Source organism: Anser cygnoides, chromosome 1, assembly GCF_040182565.1.
Source record: "Anser cygnoides isolate HZ-2024a breed goose chromosome 1, Taihu_goose_T2T_genome, whole genome shotgun sequence".
In the NCBI taxonomy this organism is placed as follows: Eukaryota; Metazoa; Chordata; class Aves; order Anseriformes; family Anatidae; genus Anser; species Anser cygnoides.
The window spans coordinates 138,111,673-138,136,774 of NC_089873.1; the positions used below are offsets into that span (position 1 = coordinate 138,111,673).

At 40.7% G+C, this 25,102-nt stretch overlaps 1 protein-coding gene across 3 annotated transcripts in view; it reads left to right on the forward strand.

Annotated features, from left to right (window-relative positions):
* Positions 1-25,102, forward strand: part of DHRSX (dehydrogenase/reductase X-linked) — a 169,195-nt gene that overhangs the window by 96,928 nt on the left and 47,165 nt on the right. For all 3 annotated transcript variants that reach the window (XM_066982978.1, XM_066982969.1, XM_066982965.1), the window contains one exon: positions 10,538-10,639. In XM_066982978.1, the coding sequence (XP_066839079.1) occupies positions 10,538-10,639 (102 nt within the window). The remainder of the gene's footprint in view (positions 1-10,537; positions 10,640-25,102) is intronic.

The window sequence follows — 25,102 nt, forward strand, 5'->3', positions numbered from 1 at the left end:
TGCCCCGCCAGGTGGTCAGAAACTGTGACTAACCTGCTCCTAAAGCTGCACCATGGATGGAAGGGGCAGGCCTCCTCTCGCTTCTCCAGCCCGGCTGCCTGCTGCTCCCACTGCACCTCTCCACCAGCCCTGCTGCTGCAGGAGGCAGTGACTCACGGACCCATGTGAAGGCCATCTCTGAAAAAAAAAAAAAAAAAAAGAAAAAGAAAAAGAAAAAGAAAAAGAAGAAAATGGAAAGTTCATTGAAGCTGCATCTGTGAGCTGCTCTGGCTCGCCACATGGTTGCTTGAACTGACACAAGGGAAACAACTGAAAACTTTCTGGTGAAAGAGAAGGCGGTGTTTACAGAAATATGTATTATGGCAGTTCTTATGTCCAGCACAAAAGATGTTGTATTCTGAGCAGCTCAATGATATTCTTGCCTGAAGCTTGGAAATATTCCCTTCTTCTTTGTTTTATTTCCTTTGACTCTGAGCTTTTTGTCCTAAGTACTACAACATAGACACTATCAGCCTCAGTCTGTTACCATAGAGGTGTAGAACAGAATATTTGCTGAGCTGTTTTCATGGTAATACCAATGCATACTACAAACATTATTCTTTATACTGGAGGTTTTTATTATGGTGGTTTTGAAATGGTAAGCAGTCATACATAGAAATGCAAGCTCTTTTCAGGAAATGTAGCCAATAAGGGAGTTGTTTTGCCATCACATAATGTTTCTCTTACATTAAACTTTACCCATGGATTGAAAAGTTAATTCATTATGAAATATCCAGACATAGTGCTGACCAGCCGTCCTACGGAGAGTGATTTTCCTTCTGATCTTCTAGTATATATTTGATATTGGCTTATGGAAAGAAGTGCCTGTGCAGCAGACTAAGACATACAAATTACATTGTATTCAGTATTGACTGAAACCTTTGATATTTACCATAAAGTAGCACAGAAAGTCTTAATCTATTTTAAAATATCTGTCTCAGCAAGTAAAAATTAAGTGACAACTCACCCAGTTCACATGTCTAGGCAGTTGCATTGCAGATAGGATGGGGGAAGCCAGATCCGTGCCAATGATGAGCAAGTGGCCTGGATCAGTTCTAGGCCACTACAAGAATTAGGGTATCATCAGCTCTGAGCTATTTCCATCCAAAAACAGGCTAATTGGAATTGTAGATTCCTTACTGTAGCAACTAAGAGTATCTGTTCTACAGATATTATGGCCTTAGGAGTGCCTGTAGTTAAGGTAGCTCTGTTCTAGCAGCCCCCTGATTTTCTGGACATTCTCTTTTTCACTAAGCTCGTATGTTTTTTCTCTCTTGTTATTATGATGTGTTTAGAATGAGTGAGAGCTTCTTTTACGAACTATATAGGGTGAAGAAAGTAGACTTTCACATTAAAAAAATAATTAGGGAGACTTAGGGAAGCAAGATTTAGGGGTGTAAAGTTATGAGCGCAGTAGCTAATTTGAAACTAAATTGAACTGGTAGGGTTTGGCTACCTTGGAGAAATTATTTTGAATAAATAAATTACACTTGCTTGTGAACAGTACACTTCATATAGAAAAGAAATGCTGCAAGTCAAGAGGAGAACAACACCAGAGCAGCACTGGTGCATGTTTTAGTCAGGGTGCATGTCTAATCAAATATTCTGAAGGAAAAAGCTGCCAACAAAAGATCAGTAGGCTTTTTTTGTCCTCAGTGTTACTTTTTTGTATGCATGTAGGTGTCCTTCTGAAAATCTTTATTGTCAAATGATGCAAGTGATTCAATACCTTAACTTTTAAGCTACACTGCACAAGACTCACTGGGGATGTGCAAGTCCAGAGTTGAGAAATAGGAAAGAAATTATACTTCCATTTACTTACCAGAACTATACCAGTTTAAATCAGTTCAAGGACTTGTCATCTTTTCTAAGAACACTTGTGCTCCTAGCTTCCTCTGCAGTACCTTTCCATTGCGTCATCTTGTAAAGGCCTTGCTGACTTTTATCTTCCTTAATATCTTGACTCTGCGTTACTTCCAAACAGCTCTTCACTTGAGTTTCATTCCCGATGGAAAACGTCAATATGAGGACACTATAATGTGCGTGTCGAATGTGCACTGTATATTTTGCCATTTTAAATGAGATATAAGTCACAGCGTAGGGCTAAGTCACTGAAAAGAGTAAATGTTATCCAAGAATAAAAAGCAACATTTCTGCAATTCACAAAATGTAACAATGAAATTTAAAATAAAATCTGCTCACCAGGAGTATGAGGAAAATACATCTGAAAATATATATAATAGGAATGGAGGTATTCCATATATTCCAAATATATATAGTATGGATGGAACCATCTATTCTTCTGTCCATAAATGATGAATTTTCAGACGCTCACTGTGAGCTCATCTGTCCCCGTGAGGCAGAGGGCATTTACCTGAGCCAGTCCTCTTGTTTCAGGTCCCCACAGAAGAAAGAAAATATACTTAACAGCAGGATCAATGTTGCCTTCCTCAACCTTGAAAAGAGATTTTAGAAGCATCTTCACTGCAACACTTTTTTTTTTTTTTCCCCAAATAACAGCCCCAGATCAAAACTGATGTGGATGTCGTTTTTCCACCATTTCTCCAGGGGGCTATGAAGGGGGCTATGAAGCTGCCAAACTCATAGTTACTTTCAGCCTATGTGAAGGCACAGCAGTAGGTGCTAGAAATGATGACAGAAAGGTTCCCAAAGATGTTGTTCAGTGGGGTAGAATCAAAGAAATTCTTCCCATCACAACAAGGGAGGGTATCAGAGGACTCTGTTTCTCTGCAGTCATAAATCTGGGTGATGAGCACCTAAATGCAAGAGGAGGGAAGGGAGACAGCATGTAATTTCTAGCAAGTATACGAGGAATTTTTCTATGTATCTATAATTGTATTTGCTATTCATAGAGAAATAAAGCCTCCCCAGTAAATAATCTGGATGAAATTTTACCCACAGGAAGCTGAGATAATCTTCCTCACCCTGAGAGCTCACTATGGATCCCACTTCCACCATCTTCTAAACTTTTCTTATAAATTGATGACAGACAATTTCTTTTTCAAGGCCTGTCCCTGCTGAACATAAAATATTAAATATTATACAGCAAAGCACTACTTATATATTTGGAAAACCCACAGCGTACTATGCCTGCAGTGTAGGAATCCTGCTAAAATGATCACATATTTAAATAACATCCTAACTTGCAGTACAATTAGCAGAGTCACACATGAGCAGTTCTGGTGCTTTACATGGACTCCCTCTTTTTTTGTATTGCTGCTACATCCCAGTGCTCAGGGAACATGAACGGTGAATCCATTCAGAGACTCTCCTGTAATCATCTAATATTTTGGCAGTAATGCGAGCATTTGGCAGGGAGAGAACTGAAACACTGTTCTTACCCTGGAAGTTGGCTTTCTTTGATTAACCAGTGCACAAGAGCTACAGGTGTTTGTTGAATGTAACAGGTTAAATGATCACTGGACTAGTCCACACACTTCTATTACAGAAGGTGAAAGTAGCAAAGCCAGATTGCTCAGTTTCTGAGGACAAATTTCTTTTTTTATTTTACTCTTCCACCTCTGTAGGAGAAAGTGTCTGTTGGAAAGCTAAAGATTTTTTTTTCTCTTTTCTCTTAGTACAATAGGTTAAAGTTACATGGTTAAGAAATAGCAGCATTAAATACATTTTTTTTTCTATAGCTCTTTGAGCAGACAGTGTTCAAACTGTCCTGGGAGTGGGGGAAGCATAAGCTTCTAATATTTGCCCAATGTGAACTTTTCTTTATGTTGTGAACACCAGCGCAGAGCTCTTTTTTCACTGCCTAGGCTGCAGAACGCCATTCAGAGGCGGCTCACAAAGGCTAACATGGGGCTCAGGAAGCTAGTCTCTCCCAGCTGCCTTTAAAGTTGGTGGCACAGGAATGGGTGACTCAGGGAAGGCTCAGCTAAATGTAAGTGTTCTCACTTGCCGTCTGGAAGGCTGTAGACAAACTAGTCCAACTAAAGCCGTGAGTATATCTTTTAATGACCATACCCAAGCTGTATGTCTTTAGGTATGCTCAGTATTTCGGTCCGCAGCATTGCACTTGCACACTTTGCAGATGGATGTGCTTCATCTGTCCCCTTCTTCTATGGCATATCAGCTTAGGCAGTAAATCCATGCTAGAGCTAGCCATGGTTGATTTTTTTTTTTCTTTTAGTCTCTGAAAGTCTATGAAAGATCGGTGATCTGTAAAAATGCCACAACATTATTCAGACCAATAGAGGACTGAGAAGACTGGGCAGGGTGAGGGGGAACTTGTAAGGTCCCCATCAGGCAACAGCCAACATTTTGGTTCACAGTCACATACTTAAAATAGTTTAATGAATCGGGAGCCAAAGTTATGCAAATTGTCACCATTAATGCAGCTGGAATTAGGGGTCAACCAGTGCGTAGGTACCATTGCACACACTAGGTTTTTCTCTGCATTAACTGCTTTAATATTTAATTCCTGAGAATCTTGGCTTCTTATGCAGAATAGGGCAGATTCTGGAGTGGTCGTGGTGTAGGAGTCAGAGAGGTCATCAAGTGCAGAAGGGCAGGAGCACAGCATAAATAGGAGATGCTGTGCTGGCTGCATTTGTGATGACTGTCTATTATTGTACCCAATACACAATTGGATGGTACACGCCTTATTTGCCTTGTTGTTTTTTGTTTTGTTTTGTTTTGTTTGTTTGACTTTTTTTTTTTTTCCCCAGCAGTTCTTTTAAAGTAAGCATTCTGTAGTCCTTTGGAAACACTCTGTCATCATGCACGTCTGGGCAGACTTGCACCGCAGCCCTTGAGTTAGTCCCAGATGATGTAGGAATATTCTGTTAGCAGGAGTCCTGTTCTGCTGACAGAGGCTTGTGTGCTTCCACACGTGCCCAGGTTGTAGACCGATAAATCCCGGGGTTGTGTTAATGGCGTAGAACCATTTTCGCATTTTCCTCTCACAGCATTGTCATATAATGACTAGTTTTTGACCAGCTTTTGAGCTCAGCTGGTCCGAATTTCCATCTGGCCAGAAGTTCACCCCCCTCTCTTGGCAGCCCTGTTTTGAGTGAGAGTGGCTTTTCTTTTGGCTGGAAGACATGCACAAACAGATGAGCAGAGCTTGCTCAGAAAGATGAGCTGATTCTGGGACACCTTTCTCTGGGGAGTGAGGACCACTGCACTTTAGAAAGGGAGAAGGGAGATACCACGCTTGTCTCTTAAGACTGGGCCAGACAAGGCCACGCTTTATTACTGTCAGCAGTGACAGTGCAGTGGCAAAAGGGAAGAAGGCTCCAGCCAGTACTGCTTTATGCCTTCGCCTCCTCCCAGTTCATACTTTCACTCTGCTGGTATTTGCTCCACTTCTATTTCCACCTGCCACCTTGCTCACAGAGCTTCTGTAGCTTTACAACGCATCATCTATCAGATGGTGCTTGCCTCATTAAGAGCAGTTTCTGATGAACAACAACCATCCAGGTGCTCAGAAGCGTAGTCAGGTCTTTCACGAGCAGGACAACATTTCTCCTTGCTTCTGTGCAGATGCCAAAGTATGACTGTGTGGTGGTCAGCCGAACTCCTCAATGTCTCTTCAGGGGATACAGCACCCAGAGAAACAATGCACCCACGTGGAGCTTTTGCAGCATGTGCTGGAGCATGAATAGTGACTCCTCAGCATTTGTGATGATCTTGTCTAGGAACCATTCCTCGTGCATTGCTGGAGAAATAACTCTTCCTGCTGACATCTTCAGACACTGAAGACGGGTGGCAAATGGGCAAAGCAGTCCTTTCTGTAGTCCACTTTCCATCACAAAGGAGCTCCCAACTCCCTGCTACTCTGGGCAGAGTTACAGCTTTCCCCAGAATGGACCCTTTGCTTTTTTTTTTTTTTTTTTTAAACAAAGAAAATGAAAGCATGATGGAACACTGCACTGACATTAGCAATGAAAGAAAGTTGACTCTGACTTATGATTTCTGGTGATGTGGAGTTGTAGCTGTCCATAATGATTTCAGAATGATGGCTTAGAGTTGAATGCAGAAAAATAATCAGTTTGTAGGTGGCTTCCAACTCATCCTAATCTGATCTAAATCAAAACTAAATGACATAGCCTTTGTGGAAGCCCCGGTATTGCATTTCCAGTACTCAGCTGATCGGTGAATATCACAGAACTTTACAGTTCCTGACCATTCACTACAATATCTGCCCATTCTTTTGCCCTCTAAATTTTCCTTCTGTAGGAGACCAAAATTCCATTTCATGCCTTTGTTTTTTTTTTTTTTTTTTTTTTCCCCCCCCCTCAAAATGTGGAACCAGAGTCAACCGTGCTGTCATGGAAAGCAAAGGAAGGGAATTGTAAATGTTCAAAAGTAAAGGCATGCTAATAACATGAAGAAGCAGTCAGCCTGAAATGCAGCTCAGGGAAACTGACCCTAAGGGGCAAACTCGAGTGAGCACTCAGAGCCTGTGTCAGGCTCTCATGGGTCTCACGGTGTCAGTAAGCTCTCCAAGGCACCCGTCCATCATGTCCTCTGATGTCGGTGACCATCACCATGTCAGCTGAGGGCATACGGTGCAGGAACAGACAGTACGTAGGTGCTCAGTGGTGCCGTGTGCTGTGAACCAGCATAACTCTGTGGGATAAGCAAGTCTTACTGAGGAGCAACCAGAAAAACTGCTGCTGAAGGTGCTGCGACAGATGCATGTTTAAAAGAAAGCAGCTATGCAAAGCAGCAATTGTAGCACTGTCTATATATATCTGTTCATAGGTGGATAATGGTATTAGTAGCACTAGATGTCTTTTGGGAAATTATGCTCCTTTTATATTTTATTAGCTAATAATTTCCTGACGACGGAGTCATCAAATTACAATAAAATAACAGTAAGATATTTTTAGCAGTGAATACTTTCACCGGTGTCTGACAAATACCTGCTCACTTTCTTTGGGGAGATTATTTAGATAAGAACAAGGGACATATCTACTAGAAGAAAGAAACACAGACATGGCTGTCATTCTAGAAGTATCTGAAAAAAAGGGGAAGAATAGGAAAAGACGAGATAAAATGGGAGAGAGTTAGAAATTAGGGTATTTCAGTAGAATTAGCTGAAGTATAGATGTAGAGTATATGTATATAGATATTTTATATGTAGATTCTATTCCCTATTTTTATTCTTAATGTCATACAGCAAATCAAAGGAACCCATTAATTTTTAAAACTTACTATACTATTGAACTCAAAAGCAGAATGACCATTATTATCAATTAATAGGTACTTTGAATAATTTGAAGTCTAGTGGCAGACAATCTAAAATGATATGAAATGATATATCTAAATATTAATATTGGCTTATATTTCAGTTCGCCTGCTGTTATTGCACATTTTTATTCTCTTTGCTCATACCTACCTTACACAGAAAACCTTTTCCCCTCATTGTTTCTGAAAAGTTGTTAAATTCACATTGTTAGTGCAAGTACAGGTTTGGTCATTTGCTCACATTATTAAATGCTGGTCTTTAATAAAGATTTAAAAAAAAAAAAGGTTCACTTAGTATATTTTTGCATACTTTGAAATATTCTAAAAACTACCTGATATCCTTATCTTCTAAATGCATAATACCTCAGTACAGTACTATATCAAAATACACAGACCCTGAGACAGGAAGAAGTTTGGTTTCTATTCACAGCCCTGCAATGGCTGACTCAGAGCAGTTTTTCTGTCCCACTTTCCAGAGTGGAATGGCATCTAGGGCAGCGTGGCGCTGCCTCCGGTGAAACTGGCAGAGACCTGCTGTGCATGACCGAGCATGAATAAGGACTTTGGTCATTAAGGTTTCTGCCCTGTGAGTGAAAAGAAAAATTTGGGGTTGATTTGCTTGTTTGTTTTCCTTTCCAAAGCAGGTTCTGATCTTTTGATGGAAAGTGCTTTATAAATGTTGAATACAATGACACACTCCCCAAATAAGAAAGTAAATAAGCTTAGTAATGATAGTCTAGCCCTAGTATGCCATTAACCTCATCACTGTACAGTCATAACAAAAGACAGCATTTGCTGCAAAACTGCAAAATTAAAGGAGGGGAGATGGGACAGGTGTAGCAAAAAGTTACCTTCTTGGAAGGATGAGGTTGTACTGGTCAGCCTGAAAAGCACTTGTCTTGCCATACTGGCTATCTCACCGCAGTGTGGGTTGTTGTTGGCAACACAGAAAAGCACAATTTTGATGAGGGAAGAAATTAAAATTTAGCTTAGTGAATGTTGTCAGGCACCTGCCTTCCTTGTGCATTTAGTGGCATTAGCAAACACCAGGAGAGTGACTGATGTTGCCACAGTCCATACAGGTGCTGAAGATGTGGTTGGACCCTGCACTGTGCCACCATGTACTGCTGCTGATGGAAGCCCAATGTCTTCTGTACCACAATGAGTATTTTGTGTTAAAAAGGACTCCTCCAGTGGTGGTGTAAGGAACTGCCTTATAAGAAGCTGATCAGCCCTTTCCTATCTCTTTCCCTGATGAGCTGCCCGGAGAAGCAGAGCAAATGCACAGTCAGGATAAAAACTCACTTAGGTCTTCGTTCCATTCCTTGTTGCATTAGTTACTAATAAGTTAGTAAAACCAGGTTTTGTGTATCTGACTGGTTATAGTGATACAGGCCACAGGAGGAACAACCTGAACAACTCTGTTCTTTAACAGGAGTTAATAACTTCTGCATTTCCTTGCCACCTCTGGTGCAGGACATGGGTAAAATTAAGCAAAATTACAGATCTCCTAAAGGTCTATAGAGAACTCAAGATATTATCCAGACTTAGTCATGTGATAGTGTGCTTGAAATTGTGTGACTTTACAACCATGTAGAAAAAAAAATGTATTTAAAGTGTTTTTAAGCTGGAATCTACTCTCCCTCTCTCTCCTGGAAAGGACCACTGAGTAATTTATACGAATTCACTAAGATCATTTCTGTGGGCTAATATTGTCTCCATTCCAAACGTGTAAGGATTATTAAAGCTCTGCACTGTGTAAAACTGAAGGGAACCAAGGGAAATGCTCTTCTATAAAGGATTTTAATAAAAGCTGTGATTGCCTTGTTATTTAGCTTGCTATTGTGCCTGCAGGCCCGCCTGAATCCATATTGCACAGGCATACTATAAAGAAGCATTATAGGTACAGCTTGCAGCCCTGATTGTGACAGGATGAAACAATTTGGTAAACATCACCGATGGAGCAGGGAAAACAGTAGCAAGGAAAGGTCACTTTTTACAGCCTGTACTGTAGCCTGGTTACTGAATAGTTTAATGTTCCTGTAAGAAACGTTTTCTTTAGCATGTGTGTGAAGAGCTGTGTAACTTTAATTTTCCCTTCATTTAAAGCCTGTTCCTTCTATAGGAGGAGGTGGGGGAGGCCATGTGCAAGGAAGGGGTAGCTGTTGCTTCCCACGGAGCAAAGGGGGGCAGCAGTGAGGTGGGAGAGCAGAAGAGGTGGGGAACAATGCAGCAAGGACCTGGAGGTCAAGCAGGGTGGGAGCCCCGGTACTCAGCCATGGTGGCCAACATGATGCTGGGAGCCAGGCAGAGGCTGCCACAGCTCAGAAAGACAGTGAGTTTGGTGAAATCAAATCGAAGTAAGCGCTTGCCCTGCAAGGACACAGTGAGCAAGGGGAGTGTGTTTTGTATGACTTTCATATTTCTTACTACTTTACTAGTAGTAAGGGATAGTGACTGCTGTTGTGGGGGAGCCCCCCTTGCTTGCACATTATAACTCCGGTCATGGCTGTCACCTAAGGCAAGGAAGCAGACGAAGTGGTGCTTTGAGAGTCAGGGGTGAGAAAGCTGAGGAACTGAGGCAGGATAAGAATTTTCAGATCTGATGGGTTTAAAATTACTGGGGTATTTTGTTAAGCTTTCATTTTTACTTTTTAAATTAATTTTCTGTCATTGGAATGAGGGTCAATGGCTGACTGATGCCTTGGACAAAGGATGCTTTTATCAGAGATCTATTTTCTTGGAAATAAAAATATAATGGTGTTAAATGTATTTTGAGACATTCAGCAGATAATCTGGAAAAACAACAACAACAAAAAACATGGAACATCATATTTGTCATCCTCTAAGAAACATAGTGGCACCCAACGTGGCTTCTCCTCTCGCCATTTAATTTTCAGCTTCCATGTCTTTTCATCTCAGTGTTGGAGAGCTGCAGGCCCTCTAGCAATAGAAAAAGCAATGGGATTTGGACATATTTGCTCCATTTGAAACCCCTTTTCACCCTCTGGGAGCAGCATTCCTCATGTTTGCTGTGTGAAGAATCGATGGCTTAAAATAGAAATGGAGGAAGGAAGAGAAGAAAGAAGGAATCTTCTGAGACCAGCCAGCTTTACCAATAATTTGCAAAAGCCTAGCTGAGTTTTAAAATGTTTACCCTTTTTTTTTTGGTGACATTATCACAGGAGTTCTTGCTGATGTATGTAAGTATATTTTTAAAGCTTTATAACTGTCTTAAATCTGTTTTTGTTCATCCCCTCTTCTCTTCCAGTGGAGTTTTTATACTGTGATTTGGCTTCCATGAAGTCTATTCGGCAATTTGTGCAGCAGTTTCGAGCAAAGAATTGTCCACTCCATGTCCTGGTGAATAATGGTGAGTTCCATTTTCTTCTTTACATATCTGCAGGGGAGGAAGTGACAAATGGGGCTCTCACCTATCATTTAAACGTTTCAGATCGATTACCTGAGCCATACAGCAGGTTACAGTATGGCTGCCTTGACAGGGTTGTCTTTCTAGGGGTTAAATTGCAATTTTGAGAGAGCACCAGCTGAGCAGATGGAACACTTGGGTGCCACCCTTCCTTGTGATGTTATTGCAAGCCTTGCTGCCTGCTGTGTTTCTAAGCTTTCCAGCACTAAAAATCATGTAACAGCAGAAAAATCTGAGCATCCCTTAAAAAAAAGCAAAGCAAAGTAAAGCTGTACTTCATGGCTGTAGAAAACCTGCCCTTTCACCTTTGTTTGCTTTCCCTCCCTTTATATTTCCCTTGTATGAACGCATGCATTTGTTCCTGCTGTGTGTTGAGCTGGATGGGGGGGGGGGGGTGTCAATCCATTTGAAATATAATCTAGCAAATTATCCAAGTAACCTTAGAGCAGTCACTGCTTAGATCAAGGTGCTGCTGTAAAGTTGTCCATCAAACTGCATCCTCAGTGATCAGAGAACAAATTAAAAAGATGACATTTATCTTGCATTCATACAATTATCAAATGAATCTCATTACTCTTAAGGATTTAAACTTAGTTATTCACATACTTGCCATCTAATTATGCTTTATAGTCATGGTATTTTTGGAAAACAGCCCATACAATAATTTTCCTATATGCTCTGTATGCATTTTCCTAAAGGGGAATTTTCACTGGTGTATTTAACTAGGGAAAAATCTGCCAGCAACAATTTAGGCTTCTTTTGGAATCTTTCTGCTGTTATTTGCTGCTGTTCTTCTTTTCCCCATTATTTGCATGCATGTTCATTATCTTTTCCCGTGAATGTTTCAGTCCAGGTGAGGGCAAAAGTGCTGCAAATAAAATATTTCATTACATTTGTTGATGCCTTAAAGATCTCTCAGTAATGCAAATACTGCAATAAAAAATCAAGAGTATTTTATTTCTTGATTGATATGAAACATTAATGAAATGTTCAAGTAAGTGTTCATTTTTATTTCATTAGTCAAATAAAGCCTACCATTATTATTTTAATTGTGAAATACTTAAAGGTTGTGGATATTTAATCCTGGTTGCAAAATCTATGTAGTTGTATACGCCTTCTTTTAACGATGCACAGTGCAAACTGTTACACAGGTGGGAACCAAACTGCATTTTGAACATGTAGCACTTCGTAGAACACAAGGTTTTGATATCTCTGCACCTATCAGGAAGCCCCTGCCGTCCACTAGTTTCTAGGTCTGTATAGTGGGGGTTTGGAGACAGCTCAGGAGAGAAACAATGGAGCTACAATGACAGCTCAGCCGGACACCCTCTTGAGTAAAGGACTTGGTTCTGTCCTATGTGCTGCTGAAGCAGGACAGATAAAATTGCAGTTAAATGCATATTCTTAATCAATAAATTAACTTAGATGCAAATAGTTCTCATAATGTGCTTAACGTAAGACCAAAGACCCAGACCTTCTTTCAAGAAAGATGCTTGAGACTAATATCTGCCTGAATCAGTCTGTATTTTCATGACCTGCAAGAAAGGCATTTGATTTCACTTATGATTGTTACCAAATACTTAAAAGTTGGAAAGAAAATTGGGTTGTTGAAACAAACAAACAAACAACAAACAACTTGTTAGGAACAAGACTGAAATTGTTGGTCCAAGCCTGCTTTTTACTGAAACTTTAACAGAATCACAGAATTGATAACATCCAAAGCTGCTGTAAATACTCCCTTATAATTAGGTTAGTCTCTGATCATTACCTGGCACATCACCAGCATCCACCTCTAAAAGCTCTTTCCTCCAGTTTATGGTCCTTTATGTTTGCTCTTGGAAATAATCTGTGGTATTCAGTTTTGTAACTAGTTTTAAAGTGAAAGCCCAAGTGCTCTCTTGGTATATGAGAGGAAAATGAAAATACCTAATAGAGGAGGAATGGCCTAACATAAAAAACTTTTTATCTTCTCTTGGCTTTCCATCAGTACCGAGCAAATACAAGACAAATGCTGACATTTGGGTTAACTGGTAGGCTTTTCCTTTTCTCTTTCCTTCCTCTCTGTCTCTCTCTCTCTCTCTTTATAACCAGTTTCTTCACTGTTATGCAGTGTGCTAAGGAACGAGATCCAGTCCATCGTGGACCGCAGGGCTGGAGGCACTACTCACTCAGAAACCTCATGACAGTTGTCAGCTCCACTTCCTTCCTTGTGTGATCCCTTAGAAACAAGCTTGGGTCCCTGGGAGAGGACAAGGCTTGTGATAATAAAGTGTTTTATGTGGATGAGTTGTTGGGCATGTTATCAGTAGTGAGTATGCTTTCTGTCAGAAAACTTTGTTGTCGATAGCAAGGCACTTTGCATGGCCATTAGAGTGCTTGGAGGACATCCCATAATGACACGGTGGATTTTCTTTTGTCTCACTGTATGCATCTAGAATAGTGGGTTTCTTATCACCCAATACTTTATCATTTCTTACAGATCTTGAAGCTCTAGTATTCTTGATATGAAGAAGAATTTTTTGTTTTCTAGCATACGGGGAAGAGCCTGCAGGCCAGGCATCTGCACAATGCATTTGTAGGCAGTCATATGCTTCTCAGAGTCTGACCCAAAGTCTGTTGGGGCTAATAGGACATCTCTATTAGTTTTTGAAAATCGATTTTTTGTGGGCCCCGTGACTTCTGAATCATACCAAGATTGGCAATCTAATAGTAAATTTCCTCTCTGTCTTCATAAGACCAGGACTTCATTATCAAGGATTGTATTCTTTTATTACATTTAATGTAAAAACACCATGAACTGTTACATTGCATTTCTTTTCACACTACATTAGTGTTATTTAATTGCTTTAAATTAAAATATTTTAAATTGATCTATATAATTATGTCTATATATTAGTGGTCTGTCCACATCATATCTCCACGAGTATGGATACTGAATGTATGTAAAGGTATATAATATTTGATGGGGGCTTTTGTGAATCTAACAAAATGCCAATCATTTCAAGATGAATTGAGGAAAGTTCTGACATTATAAAATAATACAAACTATGAAATTAAGATGGTATTATTGTTAAAGATAGGTGATTTGGCACAAGTTGCTGTGTTAGGTAGATAATCAGTACTACATGTTTGACCAAAGATCATTATGAAATTCAGCAGTTTCCCAGATCACTGGTGATTTTTTTAAAAAATGTATCTGCTCCCCATCACTTGCCTGGCTCAAGGATCTAGCTGGAAATTAATATAATAGCAAACTCCTGAGTTGCAGAATATTCTGCTAGAGCTAGACACCCAGATGCCACAAAAATTTCAGTAAGGTTTACGTATCCAACCACTTTAGGCACTTTAAGAAGTCTAAGCTTTCAAACTGGAGATTAGGGCACTGAAGTCACCTCCTCTCTTTTTGTTATAGATGTTTTTAGCATATATATTTAACTTTCTAATTTCTAATTTCAAAGAAAAAAATTTGGTTGAATACACACATGATTTCAGCTGACAAATAAAGGTCTGTTGTGCCATTACTATGCTTTCTGCATCAGTAATGTGCATGCTCAGCTCTTGTCTTTTAAATTAAACAAAATGTATTAAAGATGCAAATAGGGTATTACATAAACATTCTTTAAAAAACATAATGTGCCAGTGGTAAAAGGAGAAAAAAATTATGACACCAAAATATAATGCATTTTCTGTGAAAAAAAAAAGTTAAAAAAAAAAAGGTTAGCTAAATAGTCAAACTATGAGCCACAGAAGGGTAGATACAGTACAACTTACTCTGACAAAAGGTCAGAAGAATGTGTATTCTAGTCCACTAATTTGCAAGTGGATGCCATTTTTTATTTTTTATTTTTTGAAAAGGACAGCAGGTTTGTACCGTTGAAAAGCATTTAGTATACTACAGAATCTACAGTAGCATAGCCATTTAATACAGTCATTAAAATAGTATCATAGTTAAGATGTATTAAAAAGTCTTCCGTCTTCACAAACTGCACAAGGAACAGATGTAAAACACTTTGTAAAATTCCATAAACAGCAGTCACTGATTAATGCTAGAGAGATTTTTTCTAACTTGAAGTCAATTGTTTTCTCTGTGTGCTAGAAATGTTTCTCAGTATCTTTTAGATAATGCTTTAATGTATGTGTTCTTTGCAATACTTTATGATCTTAAAACCAAGAGAGATAACACCAAAATCACAACATCTTTACCGATAAAAGAATAGCTATGGGTACCAAACGTACATCGTCTAATTCGCTAAAAATGAAATAGCAACTACCTTCTCTGTTGCAGTTTACTGAAGGGCTTGTGGTTTTGGCTGCAGGATAGGAAAGGACTGAGAGAAAACTACATTTAGTATATGCCTTGGCATGCACACAGATGCAGAAAAAGAGTTTAGAGATTTCAGTATATTATTAGCCTATTGTAGGCAGATTACATTTAATATATTTCAGGTTGAAACCTATCTGAGCCAATTTAAAATCAATAATTCTGAACTGCTGGCTAGTTCAGAGGATCATACTCCATAAATTGTGGATCATCTGAGAAATCTCTCTCTCTTGATAGAATGAATAGGTCTCTATAAGCTTATTTCTTCAATTCCTAGGGCACAATAAAAGCTATATCTGTAGGTAAGCATGTGAAATATCAATATATTTCTTTGTGTTACCTACAGTCAGTTCAGCCACGTGCAGTCCAGCCATAATCCTTTGCCTGGAGAAGTCCTGTGGATGCTGTCATGCTTGATCACATATTAAATTATTCATTTTTAAGTATTTCTAGGATCAAATCTTCAGAAGAACTGTGAGATTTGAGGGGTGGGAACAAGTGGATATAACAAATGCAAACAGTTTTATAGGTACATAGCTATTCACAGGTATTATTCATTGGCTATGTTTAACCACATTTACTTACGTTATAGCAGTGGGATCCAGAAAAGATCCTGTCCCACTGGATTAGGTAAGAGCCAGCTCCCCTGTCGGTAGCAGCTGCAGGCTAAACAGACTATAAAATGGAGCGAAGAAAAAACATTCCCAAAGAAGTGGAAATTCACTGGAAAAGGCCTTGAGTTAAAGTTAGTGAGGAGGTTGACTCCAGTGGAACTTGGATTACAACAAAAATAATGCTCTTCCTCCAGTTATACAAGAGGCTGTGGTGAATTCAGGAACTGATCTCTCATGAATCTCATTCCATTGTCTTGATTACAGGGCCATTTTTCATCTTTATGCTTCCCTGAAGACAAACCAGAGAAATATTTAAGCCAAGCTGAGGTGAAAAAGGAGAGAGAGGGGAGGACAAAGAGGGAGAACAAGGAGAAAGAGAGGAGGATGAACAGAAGGGCAGCTGGCCCTTTACCTGTATGTAATGGTTGACCAATAGTAGCCATCGTGGGAGAGCTGGGCCTCTGGGAGGTGTTTAGAGCTGGAAAAGGTAGTTTGAAGTAGAGGGGAGATTGGTTTCAAGTAGATATTCCGTGGATGATGGGCAAAACGAGAAGAGTCGTAAAGAAAGTAACATGCAATATTAATTTGTTCTAAAATTAGAAGATACTCTGAGAGGCAGTTCTTTTGAAGAAACCCAGTGATGGCATACGGCATTTAGTTGATTTTTTTCAGCAGAGGTATCTTTATTAGAGAGGCGACTGGAAATTATGGGGAGGCTGGCTGTTTGCACACTGTGCGTTACAGGTATTTGGTGCCTTGGGTACTGGAAGCAACTTGTCTGGGCACATGTGTCAGAGCTCCGTGATCCTGCCTACCGTGCCCAGCCCAGCTTGTTCGGAGCCACCGATGGTTGTGCAATGCTGACATTTACTCAGTGCCCACATTTTTAGCAGCAGTCATCAGCTAGAGCTGTTATTATACTTGAACGGCATTGTTGTCTGCCAGAATATGTATCCACTATAAAGATAGCAGATTTCTTATAAAAGGCTTAGTTTTTATTTGATTAAGTAATATGTTGGAAGAGCAACTTTAGGCTACTTCCAGCTGTCAAACTGTAAGGATTTCATTCATGAAAATCATCACTTTTGTTTGATATTATCTTTTATGTCTTTCTAATTGTTTCCAAAGCTTTTTCTTTGCCTGGGATATCAGACATTTTATGAAAAGGGAAATATCTCAGGCTCCACATGCTGTAGGTTCTTGACCCACTTGCTTTTATGTCCTGAATGTGAATTTTTTATCAGTGGAAGACAGATACAATAATTCAGCTATTGATGGATTAGGAAACCCAACCGGTTCTATGTAAGTGTGTGGGACATTTGCCACTGGCTTTACTGAGAGGCAGGAACAAGCCATGGTTTATTCTTGCCTAATCTTTTCATAGCTTTTAGGTAAAAATATTTTTTAGAAAGATTGCAAAACAAGATATTTTACTTCTAGGAGAACTTCCTACTGAATGAAAAAGCTTCGATTGACTTTCCTATATTCTGTTTTTGAGGGTGATAACTCACTATTGTGCCAACACAAATAACAAAACACTTACTGAGCATGCTTTTAGGAAACAAAGATTTTGTTTTGTTTTGTTTTTGTTTTATTCCCAGCCAGGCCCAATTATGAATGCTCTGATTTTAGTACAAAAACAAACCTCAGTTATGGATCATATGTATATTTTTGTAACTGACTTATTTTCCAGGGAACTCATATATTCACTACGGAGCAGCATGACATTGATTCAAAAAGTGAATCTGTTCTTAAGGAGTTATTATAACCCATTCGGTTTTATGCTGAACCTACCAAGACTGCATTGTTGCTCTCATTGTCCTTGAATGTGGATTGTCTGCATTTTTCCTTTTTTGTTCCGTTTAACCTACTGATAGGCTAAGAGTTTGTCGTCACTGGAAAGATGCTTTGCTTTATCTCTGTGGGCGCAGCTATTACAGTCCACTTCTCCCTTGTAGGCATTATAGGTGAGTCCAGGAGCACTAGCAGTAGACATTACTCAATCTCTATTTCCTTACTAGTTAGCCAAACTTTTAATGTTTGGTCTAAAACTTTTCATGCCAACTATCTGCCTTAGACTAAATTATTTTTAATCTAATATTTGTAATGCCAGATAAAGGAGTTTATCTTTTTCCAAGAATGGTAAAAAAAATAAATCTTTGTTTTTTATGATGTCAAAAATGATGGCAAGTTTCTTTAAAAAAGTTGTTCTTGTGTGATTGTAGTTTGGAATGAGGACTGGAATGCCGGCAAGGTGCTGCCTTGGTGTCAGAGATGGATGAACCTTTCAGCACCAGTAGAACATTCCCATTCTGTGTCGAGACAGAAGCCTGTTAAGCAATCCAGTTTGGAAAACATCTTTCACATTAAAATATCTAAAGGTTTTGCCTGTACCAAGCATGTCCTGACTTGGGACTGAGCTGGTCTTTCCCCTAGCGTCACAACCCAGAGCCCCTGCAGAAAACACCATGTGCAGGCAAAGGCACCAGCACTGATGCTGGGCACCAGTGTCCCCTCTTCTCCATGGCTATCTCGGAGCTGTGGTGGAGATGGTCACTGTGGCTTGCTTCAACTTCTCGTCTCTCTGTTGTCCAGACTGGGAGCCTGGCTGCTCTCTGATCTCTGTGCCAAGTTTCTGTCCCATGAAAAGGAGGCTGTGGGGAGGGGAGAGGTGGGTGGAAGGTAGTGGGTGTCCGGGTTTTATCTTGATTTGGAGCTGGGACATGGCTATGGAGGTGGGATGTGATTTCAAGTAATGCCTAAATGCCTCATCAGACAGAGCTGGTGAGCTGATGCTGCTGGTGACCCCACATTGCTAGTGACCACATCTCTCTGTAAGTGCTGGCTGTTGTGTTTTTAGGCATGAGGACAAAACCTGCAGTATGGAGCAGGGAGAAGCCCAGTTTGAAGGCAGATGGGAAAAAAGACCTTCAACTTCCAAGGGAGAGAGATTTATACAAGAAGACAAGGTTTAGAGAACTAAAATAGAAGAGAGGTGGCTGAAGATGTGAGGGTTTAGAGCAGTCATACTGGGATGTTAAATGGGAGAGACAGCAGAAGATTGAGTAAAGAGCTGATGGGGGGAATAGGACAGTCAGCTGGGAACCTTTAGGACGGGGGAAAACTTGGCAGTACATTTGTGTTTTGTGATTGAAAGACTTTCAACAGAATTAAACTATGAATGTAGCATAAATTCTTACTCAATAGCAAGAAATGCATAAGAGAGCAAGTAGTAGGGAGAAAGCTCGGGTTGGTAGTAAGGATGAAGCGAGGCAGTTTAATGTCTCAGCTATAGGATAGGTCTCAGTCAGTTTGCAAGTGATTAGACGCCACATAATTCACGAGAACTGAGTCCTTATTTTGAGGACTAGAATCTCTGTTGCACACCAACTGATAGAACCTTTTCTTGCAGTATGGGAATTCTTCACTGATCTCTTTTTGTGTGTGTGTGGATTTACTGATGTTTCACAGACAAAAAAACTATTTCCCCCAGCGGGGACATTATTATAATCTCTCTCTTCAGTCTAGCCTCAAACTAGACAAATAGCTTGCAGAAATTAATTCCCATCTACCCCTGTGTCAATGATGATGGAAACTGAACCAAGGATAGGGAAGGTGCTGGGACCCTCCCAGCCCCATAAGAGAACCATATCTTGTAGGATCCAGGCATAAAGGAGCTAGGGTGTCTGGGTAAGAAAATTAGGGACAGCAAATTTACTGTTTGCGGGAAAGAAATGAGGCAGATGAAACTGATATGCATGTCTGGGGCTGAACCTCTCCCCTCCCTCCTGCACATGTACTCTTCCCGATAAGATCGGAGTTGGGTCACCTGATTTTGGGTATAGGAGAGGGAGGGGAATGCAGGGAGGCTCCTTTTCTGGGAGGAGGGACCAAAGCTGCTGGAGACAGCTCTCCTCTGCAGCCCAGGGCTCAGTATTAAGAGGCTGTTTATCAAACCTTGCTTCCATGGTGTTCAGTCCTCTCTGGGGAAGGTCTACACAGGGGACACTGTCCCACCCCGGATGCTATACAGATATCCTTGCATCTCTCTGAGGGTCAAATCCACTGGCGTGGTCTCTAAGTGCCATCTAGGTTTGGTCATTTTGCCATAGCATAAAATTCCTTGCTTTCCTTCTGCTTGCTCCAAGTTTTCTTTAGAAAACTGTACATATGTACACACACACATATATACATATACACAGAGCTCCAGGATACTAGGAAGTGCAATAATGAAAACTGCCTACACAAGACCCTCCACACTAGAACCACATCACTAGGGAGCTGTATCAATCTTAATTTTTATTTTGTTTTTAAATCTTTGGATTTTTTTTTCTTTTTCAGTTTTCATATACTGTTAATCTGGCTCCTGTGTGTGGTCCTGGCGAGACTCAGAGTGCTTCTGTGAGATACCAGCAGATGTGCTGGGCTCTGTGTTACAGACCTAGCAAGAGTGTTTTTAGCAAGCAGTGTTTTGTAACAGTGCTGTAAATTCACCTTTCTGCAGCCCAGACAAGGCATAAAAGTCAAAAGCTGTTAGGTCAGTACAGTTGTGTCTCCAGTAAGAGCCTCTGAGGGCAGTTCTTCTAATAAGGCATTGCACCTCCTCGTTGCTCACTAGCCAGGAGGGAACTGCAGGGTGGGCATATTCTGGAATAACTGCACAACTGAACGAGGTGGAACAAACTAGTTGAAGCAGCTATGCAGTTATTAAGATGTTCACTCCGTTATAACTGCTCCTATTTAGGAGAGAAGTGGGCTACGCTATAATATAGCTAGGCAGACCTATTGGTAGATCTTTTGGTGCATGCATGTGCAAAGCAGAGCAATTTGGTATGTCTGCTACGTGGGGTGTGCTGCCCTTTGTGCCAGCACTCGTTGGGGGGGAAAACACAAAGCCTGTATATAGAAAAGGCTTTGCACTTTGATTTGAGTACCCCTCTCTATTTATTTATTCCTTCTGGAACTTTTTTTGGTATGGTATATATCTCTTGCCAACAGCAAAAAATAGGTGAATGTGGTTATATAGGTTCATCTCCTGCTGTGAAGGTATTGTGTATACAACTGAACTCTTGCATTGCCTGCCTATCCTCTGTGTTGCTGGGGATAAAAAGCCAGCACTGCCTCCAAACCTAGCTCCATGAGCCTGCCTGGGAAGGACGGCATTTTGATTATACATCTGGAGCAGAGTTTTTAAATCTTGCCTGTGTTTTCTTTCATTTATTTAAAGTGTTTCAGAGAGAAATACCTTTACAACCTCCAAGTAGCTCACTGTAAATAAATCTAAATGGGAGAAACACTTGTATTTTTAAATGTATAATATAGTTGAAGTATGTTCTGTGCAGCTGCAGGTACAAGAATTACAGAAGTTATTACCCTCATCTGCAGTACAGGCAGGCATGGTACAAATCCTCCTATATAATCCAATAAGAATACGGTATGCGCCTGGCCTGTCATACTTCCATCGCTCATAAACTTTTTAGCTATGTTGTGTGCCATATCAGATTCATTACGCTTTTAAAATCACATAAGAATAGTTCATTGATGGATCCCAAAGAGCTTCATTGGAAACTTTTATAAACAATCATAATAGATGAATGATTATAAAGACAGTTTTCTTGAGGTGTATTCATTCTTTGAGAGAAAAATACCTTCTGTTCTTCACTGCCTACTCATAAGAATAATAATAATAAATAATAAAAAAGATATATTTTTTAATTTGTTATAGCTAATTAAAATGTGTGTAATTTGAACAAATTACAATACATAAATAACTGTGGCACACTGGAATGTATTACTTTGTAATAAGAACAATCACTCAGCGTAGTTGCAAAATCACACATCAATGTGTCATTTAGGCAGTTTTATACATGCACACTGTCAGACTTTTCCCTGAACATTTCAATAACAGCTAATCATTTTCATCTTGCTTATAAATTCATTTTCTAATGCCATGCTGCCATCAGTGACACTTTTTTTGTCTGGAAACAATCTAGATAAATCTGAGGAAAGAGCTATAAGAGAGTTGTATCAGAACTGAGGTGTTTGACCTTAATGGCCTGTATGCTGCCACTTCAAATTTCACATGTGCTCCAAAAAAATGAGGAGACTGACTAATGGTAATTAAAATCAGACAAATATTGGGTAGTATTCCATGCCAGAAGAATCAGCAAAACCATTCTTGGTTTACAGCGAAGAGGTAAGATGAAAAAATAGATATTTTTTAACATATCAAATACTATTGGATTAATTGAAAGAATTAAAAATAGAATCAGCTTTCACTCTCTGAGTTACCCTTCCAGGCCCTTGAGTAAAGCTGATGGTGTTTCTGGATAAAAAGAAATCAATAGCATGCCACTTTTAGTACCTACTGAATGTTAGGGAGTTAATAATTAAAAAAAAAAAAGGTTTTGTTGCTACATTTGCTTTTGTCAGAAAAGCAACTGGGTTCAGTTGCCCGTTGGGTGTTGCTTTGCACACTCACTGTCAGGGAATTAAAATGGCTTTTCCTCAACTAAGAGGAGAAAGTGCCTTCAAATTGCAGGGCAACATTTTTTTGAAAGCCTTGACATGAACCACTTCAAAGATGAAAGCCTTAAAAAAAATCTCTGTCTTTCAAAAATATTATTGGATTAATAGTATTTGACCAGCTGTTGAAGACAAAAGGGAAATTGTAACAGCAAGAAATCCAAGCAGGGGTGATTGTGCTTGCTCAAGGACTCGACCACATTTCTGCTCAGAGGAAGCTCTCGAAGAATGACCAGGACAATTTTAGGGAATGTATTTTAACAGCTGTACATTGCATGAACATAACTTTTTTCCATCTCATGACCTGATCTCAGGTCTGTTTTCTGCTCCCAGGAAGTGCAGCACAGATGGTGGAAACTAATTGGGGTGGAGGGCAGAGCCTGTATGTGCTCTGGAAATCCCACACCTCTCCAGGGGTTGTGGGGGCAGTTGGTACAACGTAGGCCAGAGGGAGCAGTGACAGCCTGTCCGACTTTGCCTGCTGGTTATGATGCAAAGCTGAAGGGCTGTAGCAGCCATCTAGGGCACTTCTCTTCTCTCTGGACAAATTCCTCTGACTCAGCTGGTAGAAGTGTGTGTGTGTATGGGGAGGCCGAGGTCTACAGCAAGCCCGGCAGCAGCCCAGGCAGATGAAGAAGCAGCAGTTGGGGATCACAATCTGCTTAGCTGTGCAAGGGCTGCTTTATGTTCTTGTTCCTTTCTTGGACTGCCATTTGATCAGTGTTGCTGCAAATATACCTCTTGCAAACTGCTCCCTCCCACCTTTTCCAAGTTTTAGAGCTTTGGAAGGCAGGATGAGCCCTAGAGAGATGCAAATCATTTCCTTGTACCCACCCCTGTGCTCAAAGATGCAGTAATGTTCCCATCTGCCCTCCAACAGCTCATGCCAAACCCCGTCTCTGCTAAAACTCGCAATCTAGCTGACTGAGACTTGGTCTGGGTGCTTGTGGTTTGTTGTCCCTCCCACCCTTTCCCTCTTCTCCATGTCCCAGAAAACAAGAAAGCTCCACGTCACAGCAGAACTTATCTTACATTTCTGTCCATTTGTAATCTTCATGCCAGTGTTTAGTCTGGGCCACTGTTCTGGATGTCATTGTATGCTGCATATGCAGATTATGGAGGAAAATTGAAGTCTTTTTCATTCTCCAGCTATGTGAGCAGTTGCACCACACATCAGAAAAAGTGCTGCCAAGGAAAGAGAATACAACGGGACACCCAGACAGACACCCTCTAATTTGTGTCTTTCCATTATTAAAGATGAGATTTGTCATGCAGAGACACCACGTCCGGTGACTGGGTTCTGCTGTCATTCTGAGGGACCTGGGAAAGTGACTGTGATGACAGAGATACACCAGTCGGAGCTTGTGTAAAGGCCAGGCGTGTAATCTGAATTGTGTTTCACTCATTCATTTCATCAGCCAGCAGAGTGGAGGAAGGGCTTTGCTCACGTTCAGTCTTAGTTTCTCTGCATGTGAGTGTGCTGTGTTATACCCAAACCTTTTACTTGCTCTCTTACCATTTTGTCTTCTGTCCTCTGTCTTCTCTCCTTCCTTCCCTTTACTCACTCTGCTTTTCCAGTTGTCTTCTGCTCCCTTCCTCACCTACATTTTCTTTTCCATCTGATGTGTTTTACACAATTTCTCTGTGTCCTTTCAACATTGCTGTTTTCCAACCTTTTATGCTCTTTCATACTTTCTATTCCCTGACTGTATAACACAGCAGTCTCCACAAACAGTACCATGTCTGATCTCCTACGAAATGCCCCGTTTCGCTCTGGACTGTGTTTCCACACGGGGCTAACTATTTTTGATGTCTGTGCCCATTAAGCAGTAGTAAGCCCATCGGTGAATTTCTGGGTGAAGCTATATATGTTAACCATGCTAAAAAGATCATGAAAATGTAACCTGTTCAATCTGAGCAGCAGTAGCAAAGCAGAGCTATCTGATGGCTGGACCCTCCTAAAGAAGGAGAGATGCAGACACACAGCATGTGTAATTTACAGTGGGAATTTAATGTGCCATCATTGGTCTGATGTCAAGCAATGGAAAGTTAAAGTTTTTAATGGACCCATGAAGTAGTGTGAGGATGAAGCTGAGATCCTTTTATATCCGTATGCAGAGTGGGCCTTTCCGCTGTATCATATTCATGTGTTTTAGAGAGAAGACAACTGGCCTGCAACGTTATCCTCTATGAGCTGCATTTAAATTACAAAGGTCAGGTCCACTTGTATGATAATTAAATTTTAATAAAACAAGAATAATTTATAACATTCGAATCCACATTACAGTCAAGTGGGATAGATAACCACCTGTGGTGGTTTTACTCAGGTGGGTGGCCGAGCTCCACCTCAGCCGCTCTCTCACTCCCCCTCCTTGAAGGGGAAGGGGAGCAAATACAATGCAAAGTGCTCAAGGGTTGAGATAAGGACAGGGAGATCACTCAACAATTATAGTGACAGGCAAAACAGACTCAGCATAGGGAGATAGTAAGATTTACTGCTTATTACTAACAAGCTAGAGAAGTGAGAAACAAAGGAAAGAAAACAAAAATGCCTTCCCTCCATCCGCCCTCTTCCACCTCCTTCCCCCGAGCGGCACAGGGGAATGGGGGAATGGGGGTTGTGGTCAGTCTATAGCACTTCTTCGCCGCTGCTCCTTCTCAGTCACTCTTGTCCCCTGTGCTGTGGGGTCCCTCCCACGGGATGCAGTCCTTCCCGAACTGATCCTGCGTGGGCTGCCCACAGGCAGCAGCTCTTCAAGAACTGCTCCAGATATGGGTCCGCACCACGGGGTCCATCCCTCAGGAGCAAACTGCTCCAACCTGGATCCCCCACGGGCAGCAGCTCCTGCCAGGTCACCTGCTCCTGCGTGGGCTCTTCTCCATGGGCTCCAGGTCTGGCCCAAAATATGCTCCAGCGGGGGTCCTCCACAGGCTGCAGCCTCCGTC